The 12,600-nt window shown below is 39.2% G+C and overlaps 1 protein-coding gene across 6 annotated transcripts in view; it reads right to left on the reverse strand.

Moving 5' to 3' along the window:
• ADGRL2 (adhesion G protein-coupled receptor L2) overlaps positions 1-12,600 on the reverse strand; it is a 228,396-nt gene that overhangs the window by 123,275 nt on the left and 92,521 nt on the right. For all 6 annotated transcript variants that reach the window (XM_069232209.1, XM_069232207.1, XM_069232208.1 and 3 more), the window contains exon 3: positions 6,921-7,134. In XM_069232209.1, the coding sequence (XP_069088310.1) occupies positions 6,921-7,134 (214 nt within the window). The remainder of the gene's footprint in view (positions 1-6,920; positions 7,135-12,600) is intronic.

The following is a 12,600-nucleotide window of genomic DNA, read 5'->3' on the forward strand; positions in this document are numbered from 1 at the left end:
CGCTGCAGCACCACATTAACTCCATTGCAATAACTCTTTTTATAGGCTCAGTTCATCATGACCTATAAAATGTTTGGTTGAAGTGCTTTAAATATCTGCTAACACAATGTGCAAGCCTGGGAGTACAAGACAGCGTGCAGTGAGGCGGAAAAGAATGTACTCGTTTGAGAGACTAGCACGCACTCTGTGTCAGTGATATAAACAGGCTAAGTACATTAAATATTGCATGAGGAGAGAATCCGTTCGTGAACTCTTTGAAAGAACACCCCAGCGAAAATCTGAAATGTTTAGAACCGAAATTATTTGAGTTCAAAAACAAACACAGACAGTCAATGCATATAACCCGGGCCTACAGATATAAGGGCATTGTAGCTCAGTCCACAATTGTTTGACGTTTTAAATCTCTGCAACTAAATGAAATAGAAAGCCATAAATGTCCACCCACACAGAAATCAATCCATTGGGCCACTGGCTGTAACGCCAGCATTCCTAAAAACAAAACAAGCGTTCCAGCAATATGAAGTCTCCTCATCAGTGACCCTCCAAAGTTCCCACTTCTAATACCTCATTAATGTCACAACGCAATTAGAATATCTGCCTTTTTAAGACTGTACAAACTGTATTGAAGCTAAATGTTAAGTGGGGGTGTTAAATACAACACCTTGCTCTCCTCGCAGGCATAAACAAGAAAGCTCAAAACGAAGTCCATCCTTTACTATTTGTTGCAACCAAGAGATGGTCCGAGGTGCATTTCCGTGGACATAAACCTCTTAGCTGGCGAAAATCATTTATTTAGCCGGGAACCAGTGTCCTGTATTTTAATGACCATTTACCTCCTATATTTAGTACTCAACTCGAGGCAACTTTCAATGAAGCACTTTCCTGGAGCAAGAATTCAAAAGGGCATTGCTAATTATTTTTTTTCAGCACAAATAATTGGCAGTCATCGAAAATACATTTATTTTTTATTTTTTAAACATGAATGTGCACATATATTGCCTAAAATTATGAAGCTTGCCGTTTGTTCTTGACCTTAAAAGGTGTGCCTTCACAAATCTGGTGTTGCCATGTGGTCATAAGGCAATATGTTTGCATTTCTCAAAATGTTTCTACTCAAAGAAGTACCGTACACCACTTCAAGAAGTCTCTAATCATTTACAGTTTTACTGCCTACACAAACATCAATTGATGGTTTGTTTTTTCGGCACACATTACACAACTACTTTGCAAGTATAGGGATTTATATATATATATGCAGTGAGGAGGCAGCCTGAGAGATGATTGGCCATGGTGAATGGGTTAAAGGAAAAGGGACCGGACTGTCCCACACATGGGCCTTTCTGTTCAAAGGATGGTGATATTGAGGGCTTCCTTGAGATTAATTAATTTGGAAATCATTATCAGGCCACTCAACACCTTTAGCCATAAGTACATTCATCTTTCCCACTTGCAAACCATATACAATTTTCAGCAGTTTTTGTTCATCTAGACCAGGTGCAGTCCAGCCTTCCAGTCTGGGGGGCAATCACATTGTGGGTTATCAACTTTTGAACCAAAAGAAAAAGGCAGCAATTCAAATCTGGGGTTGGGGGGGCGTGGTTAGGGGTCCACCTTGGACATGAATCTCCATATTTAAGGAATGATTTTGGTCAATAAAGAAGACCCCTATGCATTGGCGAATCCATAACTTAAGCTATTTTGAAAAAAAGAATAAGACTGACAACTTTGAGTGACAAACATATGCTGCAGAGGAGCATTCTTCACTACAATTTATAGTGGGCTAAAGGGAACACAGTTCTGTGGCAACAAGCCACATGGCTGGTGTCTCTTTAAACCAGGTGCAAGAGGGTGTAAAAAGAGATGTGCCATCTACATCCCACAATTCCAATCAAAGGAGGCAAACTACAGAGCCAAACAAACACATGGGTCAATAAACAATTGTTGTGGGGAAAGGAGGTTCTTGCATATCAGGCCGTGTCAACCACGCATATTGGGCAACAATGGATGTTGGAGTCTTATGAGCCCTAGTCATCCACCCATCTTGCTAACCTCCGTGCACCTTGCTGATATTAGCCCATGGGTCCCCCATATTCAATACACCCATCTTCTTCCTCTATCATACCCATCCTTCCATTATTAAATGTCAGCTTCTGTTCCATTTCCACCACCTGAGTCCAAGGCTTATCACAATTTGCTTCATTTTATGATCCCTTCTCATCCATATACCATTCTCTTTTATCTGGTTTACTTGATGTCTGCATTGCATCAATGTCTTAGCATTCCACAGTTTGTGAAGATTTGCCAGCATACTACACAGAATCTGCTCCACTCACATACCAATCTTCATGTGCTGTTACTGGGTAAGATACAAGTTCAAAGGTGAAGCAATACAGTATAATGTTGTGTGAGGCCATGGAAAGCCGAGCAAACTGATGGCCTCACAAATCTTTCCAAGGGAAGGGGCAGTGTTATTCGGAAGAACCATTTATTTAAGGCTTGTGACCTGCAGACTACCTCAGATTGCCTCTCTTCTACTGTACTTGGATTGTTTATTTAACTTATTTCTGTATGACGGGCAAGCCACACGAAAATGGTACAATTTACCATCAACAGATTGTATTAACATATTACAGAAGAGCAAGACGACATAGGGAAGGGGATTAAAAAGGGGGTTAGTCATGGAAGTAAAGTCTGCAGAGGTGTCATTTTAGGTCTCTTAAAAGTGAGATGATCCGGATTTTGGGGATGTACTTTGAAAAAGAACACCATTATCTTGACTCAGGTCAATAAAATATGTGTTTTGCTATATTTATCAAGTTTTTTTTAAACGATGGGGGCCACGCAGTGTGAATTACTCTATGTGTAATGCATGCTATCGTATTGCTTCAAGTGGTAGACTATGACGATGTCTGATTCTAGTGGTGTCATAAATCTTTTACCCTGAGAAGCACACCAAGAGTCTTGTGTTCATTAATGGCCAGTGGAATTAGAGACACATAAACAAAGAATAAGAAGTTGCTTAGTTTTAAAATCACTATTTGGGGCTGTCTACTTTTAATCTAGGTTAATGAAGAAGAAATTCACATCAAAAGATACTTGCATAGTAGGCAAAGTCAAACTTCCCTTCTTGATAAGAACCTACCGAAAACAAACATCTTTTACACTTTGCCACATAAATTTCAATTCAATTCAATTTGTTTATTCCATGATTTGGAACTCCAAAGAGGTCCACATGCAAAAACCATACACACACCAATAACACAATATAAATACAGTTCCATATAAAATTAAGTTCTTACAGTTACTTTCTCTAAAATCATAAAAAGAAAGTCCTCCACTCCCACTCTTTGCCATATACCTCATCTTTGGCAACCCGAGTACTGTGTTTCAAATAACAGACTCCAAAAGAAATCATTCTTATTGACTTCCCCCAATGACCTTATGAGAATGTACAGATTAAAATCACAGTTGAACAATCACAGTATGTTCCTGGTACCAGAAGCCAAATATCTAACATAGGCATGCTACCCCCCTAGTCACTTGTTTATACAAAACTCATTTAAAATTAACAAATCCTTATAATATCCCTCCTCCCAGGTAAGTCGAGGGAGTCGTCCAGCACCGACCCAACATTACTATATTGAGACAGTGCTGGGAAGCCCCCCCCCCCCCCCCCCCAATCAAGAGGGATTTAAAATAGGTTTAAAAAGGATTTAAAGAAATTAAAAATCCTAATACAGAACATTTCATTTGGTGGTTTATATAAAGCGTTCAGGTCCTCCCCAGCTGATTGAATATTTAGTCGCAAAAAGAGGGTTTCACCCATTTTTTCCAGTGAATGGTTAAAACATGGCAGACAAATAAAGCATGCCTAATATTCTGTACCCCCCTTTGCCACAGGTCACAGATGTTCGTGGCTCCATCCCACTTGGAGATTAATTCCCTGATTGGCACTCTATCTCATCTAATTAAGATGAAAAGGCACCTCACTCCATGAGGGAGATTCCACATGAAATAGGGCTGAGCATATTTGAGGGTCACAGTTTTAGTTACTTTCTCATGAATCCCCCATTAAAAAAAACCTTTAGGTCATGTCACCTACTTCCTTCAGAATTTTTTTTTTTTTTAAATTCTCTTCAAGAGTAGTATGCAGTACCGCTGTTTAAAGATCTGGATCCAGCTCTAACAGCGGAACCGCACAAGTATATTTTCTGAAAAACCTGGATTTTCCTCTCAGACTATTGAAGATTTTTATAAAAGCCAGGTTTCTCGAAGTTCGTGCCTCACTATGTGCTAGACAGTGAGCCCTCCAGACAACCTCCACAAGGCCCTGGACAAAGATTCCCAATGCCAAATTCTAGCCTTAAAGCGGCCACTGGGGCAAAGGTATTACAGGAGGCAAAACATCTTGAAATCCACCCTTCTATTTTATCGAGGGAGTCCCATTTCGATATTTCGATACATTCTATTGCAGGGTGGCCGAAATCTTTGCTTGTTAGGCTGTGAGTAAATGGAGAAAGTGGTGCCAGCAAACTGCATTATAAAAGGCCACTAAACCTTGCGCTTGAGATAGGGCCTTGCTGATATTATTCCGGATATGATCTTGATCACTGAGAGAGCCAGATAGAATTTTACCTAAAAAACAATATGAGTTTACCTGCTCTAGCTCATGTTGCCCAGGGGACCAAGATAGATTAGCTTTATTCCCCAACTTTTTTGCCTCATGAATCGTAGTACTTGAGATTTAAGTGCATTAATTTTCAAGTAGTGCTGCATAGAGTATTGATTAAGGGCGGCCAAACTGTGATTTAGACCTTCAGGAGTAAGGTCCATCACTACTATGTCATCCGTGTATAAAAGGCAGGCAATGGAGCGGCCACCTATTCTAGACGCATAACCATCAGGCTTCCCTATAGCAGCGGGCAAGTCGTAAGTGTAAAGGGAAAATAGCAGTGGTGCCAGTAAGCAATCCTGCTTCAGCCCATTTTTTGTGATGAGTTTTGAGGACAGACCCTGCTCTCCTCCCAAAAGGACTTTGCACCAGGTGGATGAGTGCAGAGCTATAACTAGGTGTAGCTGGCAAGGCGGAACCCCCATCCCGAGCAGTTTCCTCCAGAGGGCCATCCTATCCACTCTATCAAACACAGTAGAATAGTATATAAATGCAGCATATACTGCTCCTCCCCTAAGCTGAAAGTATTCTTTATTTATCGTCTGCATTAATAAGCTATTATGAAGCTTATTATGTGTCTTTCTAAAGCCCGCTTGTTCCATGGGTGGTATTGCATTTTCCTCAACCCAGCTTGTTAGCACATCGACTGTGGTCACCAAGTGATTGTTCATAGATGTGAAGGCAATTCTTTAATTCTCAGCTTTTAAACACAGAGTAGAATTAAAACTATTGCTTCTTAAGTTTCAGAGCAATTAGATACTTCCACTACTTTGCAAACTTGGTCAGTCACAGTCAGCATAAGTACATCCACTGAAGTCAATAATCCGCCCACCCCAAACGGAATTTCCTGATACATTATTATTTGAACCACACACAATTTAAGTGGCCTCATTACGTCAGGTGTCATCACATCATTATGTATCTTATAAACCTTCAATTAAATTGGCAGATAATCACCAAAACATCAATGTCAAGTTGTACTAAACTAATAATATGTATTAAGAATGAAAATGTCACCATCTTTATCACAGATCAAAATTAATAGATCCTCCTAAAGTAAAGCATTTCAAAGAGGTTATTGCTATTCTCAGCCAAAGCTGATTTTATTTGACAGCTTCATAGTTGAGATAGTTCTTTGAAACTGCACTGACATTTAGGCAACATTGGATGGGCAAGGAACTCAACGTGTTAAGACATATGTTGTCCTCCAAAGTTCATCAAATGAATGCCTCCCTTTTTCCTTCAAAGGTGTCTGTCAACTCTTGCTAATGACAGGTCAACTAGAGGTAATAAGCCGCCATTTAGACATGTTTACACAAATCCCCTTATTTATACATCAGCAAAATATTTATGGTAATACAAGATAGCCTTCATTTCAATGTTTGCCTTGCACCCCAATTAATATGTTGGACACTCTTTCATTCCTTCCATTTCTATGTTCAGAGCCTCAAATATGAACTCTTGCGGGAGTCCAGGCATCATTCTCTTGCTACTTTAATCATTATAAAAATCAATGACAGGGAGGGTAGGTCTGTTGCAACTTACAATGAGCCCCAATCCAACATGAAGTTGGGAAAAAAACGTCATTTTTGTTGATGAGAAACAACAATGGCCCTGTGGGGCACGAAACCTGTGAAACCCAACAACTCTTTTGTGCCCCCAAGAGAATTATCACATCTACAAACATGGAAAATGTACATGGACCGGTGCATGTCAGCAGTTTACGAAGGCATGAAGGTTGAGACTGCCTCAGGAAATAAGTGAAAAATCTGGAAGATCTGGCAGCTCTATATCTAAATCTAACTGTCTAGACTATAGTGGACTATACACAGGATTATCATCACTAGTTTAAAGGGCAGGGGGGCGGAGCAAAAATAAATTGGGAAAGAGGTTCCTTGAGTTTGGAATGCAGGTTCTATAGTCTATTACTATGGAACATTGCTGGTGACAAGTTGTGCTTCTCACGTTGAGAAAATTGATAAAAATATATTTTTTTAAACACTTCCCTCCCCCCCAATCCCCACATGATGAAAGAAATACTTACTTGACGATCTGCAGACTGGTGTCTGCATTTCAATTTGTGGAAGCATGAAAATGAGCAGCAGGCTATTACATCTTAAAACGACACCAACCACTGAGAAAATACGTATTTTTCTTCATACATTTTTGTATTCGTCAACCTTGAAACTGAAAAAAGGCTTATTTTATGCACATGCCCAGACTTACTCCACACAAAACATTTGTTTACCTTTGTGACATTATTTTGTAAGCGTCTGGGAGGTGACAATCTGTATTTTCCATCTGGAAGGGATCAGCATCACAGATCTTGTCATCAGTCCGTCCATAGTTGGCACTCTCTATCATGATGACGTCACTCCCCGGACATCGAAGGTCAATCTGATAGCCTTCACAGGACAACTCCCTCCGGACTAAACCAAACGGCAATGCTGCTCGGCTAAAACCTGCAATAAGAGATCGAACAGGTTTGTTAAACTGGTCTGACGAAAAGCGGCTCAAACATTTTAATAAAGCCACATACGGGAGACTGTGCAACTTCTAATGAAGAAACTAAAATAATTTTAAGAACACGTCTGGAATCCCTTTTTCAGTAGTAAACTGAGTTAGTCAGATTATACAGATAAATGCCTTGACACTTTCTTCTACTCAAACACTAAAACCCCATTCAATTAATTTCAGAAAGCCTATTAATAGGCTATGTATTTCACTGCTCACATAATTTGCAATGGTTTTTAAACATTCTGTATAAAATCATATGAATCATTTTATTTTAAACATTCCAAAATCTACACATAGCTTCGTGTAAAAGTGCAACAGAAAGCTACACAGGTAGACACGGAGTTTTTGATGGTGGCATATATAATTAAGGTATGGGTTACTAAAGGCAAACTACAACACCTTACTCTGCATGGAATTCTAGTTCAATCCAGATACAAAAAGTGAATAATGGATTTTATTTGCATATGCACCTCCCCAAACTAACGAATTTCTTGCCATTCTTTCCAGTTATTGTAGATATGAAATGTTACATCTAATACTCCATAATGCCATTACTAAACCACAGCTACAAGTATTTCTTGCACCTCACTGCCTTTCGTGGCTTAAGATCAGGCTGACACACTAATACTGAGATTTTGAATTGCATCTATCATCAAATCCAACTGTGAAAGTTTCCATTAAAATATAACAAGCTACAGCCTCTTTTCTAAATTATGCTCATCATGGAGGGCTTGGTTTTTGCTTAATATTCTATTTCCGGGTAATTTCAGAGAAAATAGCATATTGCATTCTAGAATATTACCGGAATGGTCAAAGGTTATGTAGAAAACCACCTGAAGAAAAAGTGCAATAAAGGAAATGGACCAACGCCCTTCGGCTTTATTATGGAAATGGGTTCCCAGTTTGTGTGTATGATGGAACGAGTGTCACTCCTACACCGGCACTCATGAGAGAATTATTGTTCCTCAGTGATCCTGGGGGTCTTCTGCAGAGGAACGCAGAGCAGTGCTTTGGACTACAGCCTCCCATTTCCTTTCTGTTCTCTGTCGCCCCACTGCTCGCACTCTTTTTGTGATCCACTGAGACCAATTACTTTCATTATCCAATGAGCAAATGCAGAGAGAAACAGTCATCAATCCTAATTCCCAAGCATTAACAATTTCCAATTTGATGATCTGTACTGGTTGAGAAGGTGTTGAAAAAACAACAAATCTCTGTAAATGGAAATATGAACATGTTCTTTGAACAGCTACACCGTGAGTGAATGCCTGAGGAAGCAACAGGACTCATGCTCAGATACCAACAGTTGTAGAAAACACTTCGGAGTTCAGGTGGTAGAGTGCGCTTTTGTGTAACACCTTAGATAAAAATAAGTGTCACTGTACCCAGAAAATAATTTAACAATTTAAAATCTTTATAAACAATGATTTAATGCTTTCAATGAATGCTTAGCTCACTAGCAAAAAAGGTAAATACTAGGTGGTGTTTCTTTTGACTAAAAAGAAACAATACCTTATATTTTTAAAATGGAATTTCGGAGTGGCAGCCTGCAAGGAAAGTAAAGTCATGGTAGCGAAAATCCATGGCATATCAGGCACAGCTGGATATGTGGGATTCTGCTCAGTCCTACTAACCACTCAGATGTACCGGCCTGGTGTGAAAACTGCCTGTAGGACGGTCAATTTCTTTAACTGTATTAGGCGTTAAATATTTTTGGATGTACTACGAATACCTTTCATGCTGCTTTGACGAAATCAACTGGGCAACACAATAAGTAGATACTTTTAATAAAAGGAATAGTAGCAAAATCAGCGGAATTGAAATGCATCTCAAAGTGAGGATTCTAGCAATTTTTTCTTGAACATATTAAATTCTAAATTTTTTATGTTTCATTTACTTTGATAAAATGACAACTCCTCATTTTGCTCATTTTACAAAAAAAGAGTTCAAGAGTGAGTGGAAATGTGACAGTGGATGCAGGAGTGGATGGGGAGAGTGGAGATGGGACGGTGGAAGGTGTGAGTAAGGGCATGTAAGTTTTCAGTGACTGGGTTTATGGTGCGAGAGTTGATGGGGGTGATAGGAAGAACATCAGACGTGAGATGAGGACTAGTGAGGTTCGGCAGTCGATAACAGAAATTCAGATTTTGCCCAGCTGCCTGTGAATACATGCAGTTAATGTGAGCAGACTATTAGTTTTGCATAGATGAAAATTACTCGACTTTTATTCATGTAACTAATCTTTCAATTAAACTCAAATTGTTGGCTCCTAAATTTGGTTTAGGATCAATATGTCATTGGGGCCATGCCATAGGAGTAAAGGATTATCCTACAGCCTTTTTAATGGTTTCAAACGAATCAGTGAAACTTGTATAGAAAATAAGTAAACGAGCAATGCAGAACTTTGCTGTGCTTAGAATAGCTTAGCCTCTTAACTATTGGTTAGATTTTTTTTTCTTTCTTTTTATATAAATAGCTCAGGGCACACAATGCAATATTCCCCGGTTCAGAAATGCTATGTTGATCCATTTAACAAGGGACTCCATTAATTCATCTGGAGCTTTGTTCATTCAGATTCTGTACACACCCAGAATATAATTCCAATAGTGGACAGACTGCATGGCTCCATGCCTTGGTCAGAATAAAATGATGCCAAGAAAAGAATATTTTTAGCATTAATCTTAACGGTGGCAACTACAATCATTATTCCGAGAATCAAAGAAAGCCCAACAAGCAACCGCTTACAAACTAGTTTCCTGAATTTCAACTAAATTTAAATTTCCAAAATAAAACATGTTTTACTACAAGTGTGACAAAAGGACAATTACAACGCAATGAACATCATCATCCCTAGGCAGAAAAAAATAATATCAGCAATCTTTTAAACTAAATATTCTACCCATTGCCCTACTTCAGCTGAAACACAAGGATGTCTGCACGCAGGTTTAGCTTTTAAGAGGTTATAAATGCATCATACAATGACATAAAAGCAAAGGCAGAGAAAGCTTAGGATGCAAGAATCAAGAAAAACAGGCTCAGTACTAAAAGAAAGATGGTGTCTTAGTCACGCTTCTGTGATTTCTAACTGCCTTCCAACACAAAAAAACCCAGGCAATGGGTCTCGCATTTGCTTGAGATAGAGGTATTAGCGTTGTAAACTTCTAACCGGACTTATCTTGCCACAAAAATTGAAAATGAAAAGTAAAACAGTTGACATAAGCGAGATGAATCATAGTGTTATGGCCTCCATGAGCATAAGGGTGAAGAAGACACAAAAGGAAAAAAAAAAAAAAAGTCACTCGCAGTCAGCCATATCGGCAAAAGAGCAATTAGCTATGTAATAGGGTCAATGTCCAAGGCAGTAGCCAAACCGCCCCAAGGATGGACAAACTTAAAGCATTTAATAATGATAAAGGATTTTCTTTAAGGACAAGCCAATAAACAAGCAATAGCAATGGGCGTGAGGTGGGCGTGGTTAAAAGCCCAAATCAAATACACGTCGGAAAAGCAATGCTTGTGCGCTGCTATGCTCAAACTAAAAAGCAGATAGGTTCCAGTGCTGTGCATTCTACAAATAATGGAACATCTGGATTGTTCTACATCACAAAGTATAATAGACCTACTTTAATAAATTATTGCGTTGCCTTTTTACCCTTTCAGTATTTATACTGCGTTTCTGAGGAGAGGCAATAGGGGAACATAAAACAGACTAGCACAGACAATGGAAATATGAACATTTGAAAAGGTTAGCTACATCTACAAATATGCACTCATTAAGGATACGGGGCCAGACAAACTAACATTTCATTTGCAAAAGTGGTCGCAAATTGAGCATCATATTTTTGTAAATGAAATCCGATTTCGACTCTGTACTAATAGGTCAGTTTGCAAAATCATCTTTCGGAGTGGGCTGCAATCCAACCGATTTCAAAAATATTACTGAGTCAAGTCACAAATTGTGACTTGTACAGATTGCACTTAATCACAGGGATGGTGGGCTGCTAGGATCAGCAGGCCCTTATTTCTGATTGCATTTAAATGAAGTAGATTTTTATTTTATTAAAGCCCGTTTTCCTTAAAGGAATCAGGACTGCATAAAAAAAAAAAAAATTTGAAAAACACAAAAAAAACCTTTTTTAATATAAAGTTTAACAGTTGGCAGTTATCTCCTCAACTACTGCCTACTCGCATATATTTCATTCACAAAGGGAAAGGGGGCCGACGGGAACGCCTTATCCCAGAGGATGGGTTTCTCCTTTAATGAGTTGGTAACCTATCAATGGTTGGCATTAGAAATTGTACTTTAATTGTGAAGTGGGTTTAGTACATTTGTAAAAGCCATTTAGCAGCCACAAACTGTCTGGTTCAGTGAATCACAGGCTTTGTAACTGCTAAATGGCTTTGAACATTTGGCCCACAATCTTTTTATGGGGTATGTTAACACCTCAGAGAAAATATTTTAATTTCATATAGCAGTAGGTAGACTAGTGGAGAAGGGGAGATGGAACATTTAGGATCTGGAGTGGAGAGAGTAAACAACAGATCTGCAATTGCCATGAAGCTAGAAGTACGCAAGACTAAGAAGTCATTTTGGGGGCCTCTGCGATCACCTTTGGTCATGTTCACTAGGCACCGGTACCCTCCCTTCTGGCCTAGTAACAGCATGTCTCCATGCACCTGCATGTCATCAGTCTAAATGTTAAAACGGACAGCTGCCCAAGTTGGTCCTTGGGAGTTGTTCCATAAATTCAGATATAAGATGCAATGAAACTGAAGTATTCTCACCTTAAATGCTCAGATCCTATGCCATTAGAGCACACGTGTGGATAGAGTCCCTCCCTCCCCTTCCCTCCCATCCAGGACTCCGTACATAGGAGTCGAATGCCGCCAAAAGACAAAATAAAAGCACGCCTCACCAGCCGACAAGGTTTCCATTTTGCACTAGAGGTAGATGTGTATTGTAATGTGACATCCGAAAATCGTTACAGCAAGTCGTTTTAACGCAAAACAAATGGCTAGGACAGAACACGGTCTGCAAACAATAGATATTTCCCGAGAAGCTATTCACATTGACAGTAACAACGCAGAGGCAATGAGTGGGTCAGGAAGGTGACCTAAAAAATCATTACAGTTACAGCCGAAAGAGAGGATCCACGTAGTAAATAGCAGCGTCTTGAGACTCAATGCCAAATACTTATTATCAGTGTTTTTCCCCAGAGCAGCCAGTGACAAAGATCGTAAATAAAATGCATTTTACCACCTGTGACAACATAGGCGCAAACTGCTCGACAACGTGTGCAAAGCAAAAAAGAAGAACAATAAATATTGAAGATTTGTACTGTATAAATGCAAAGAGTAGAGTAATTTCTGGGTTCTTCTTTATTAGAATGATAAAGGAAACAATAAGATTT

The sequence above is a fragment of the Pleurodeles waltl genome, chromosome 4_2 (assembly GCF_031143425.1).
Source record: "Pleurodeles waltl isolate 20211129_DDA chromosome 4_2, aPleWal1.hap1.20221129, whole genome shotgun sequence".
Classification (NCBI taxonomy): domain Eukaryota; kingdom Metazoa; phylum Chordata; class Amphibia; order Caudata; family Salamandridae; genus Pleurodeles; species Pleurodeles waltl.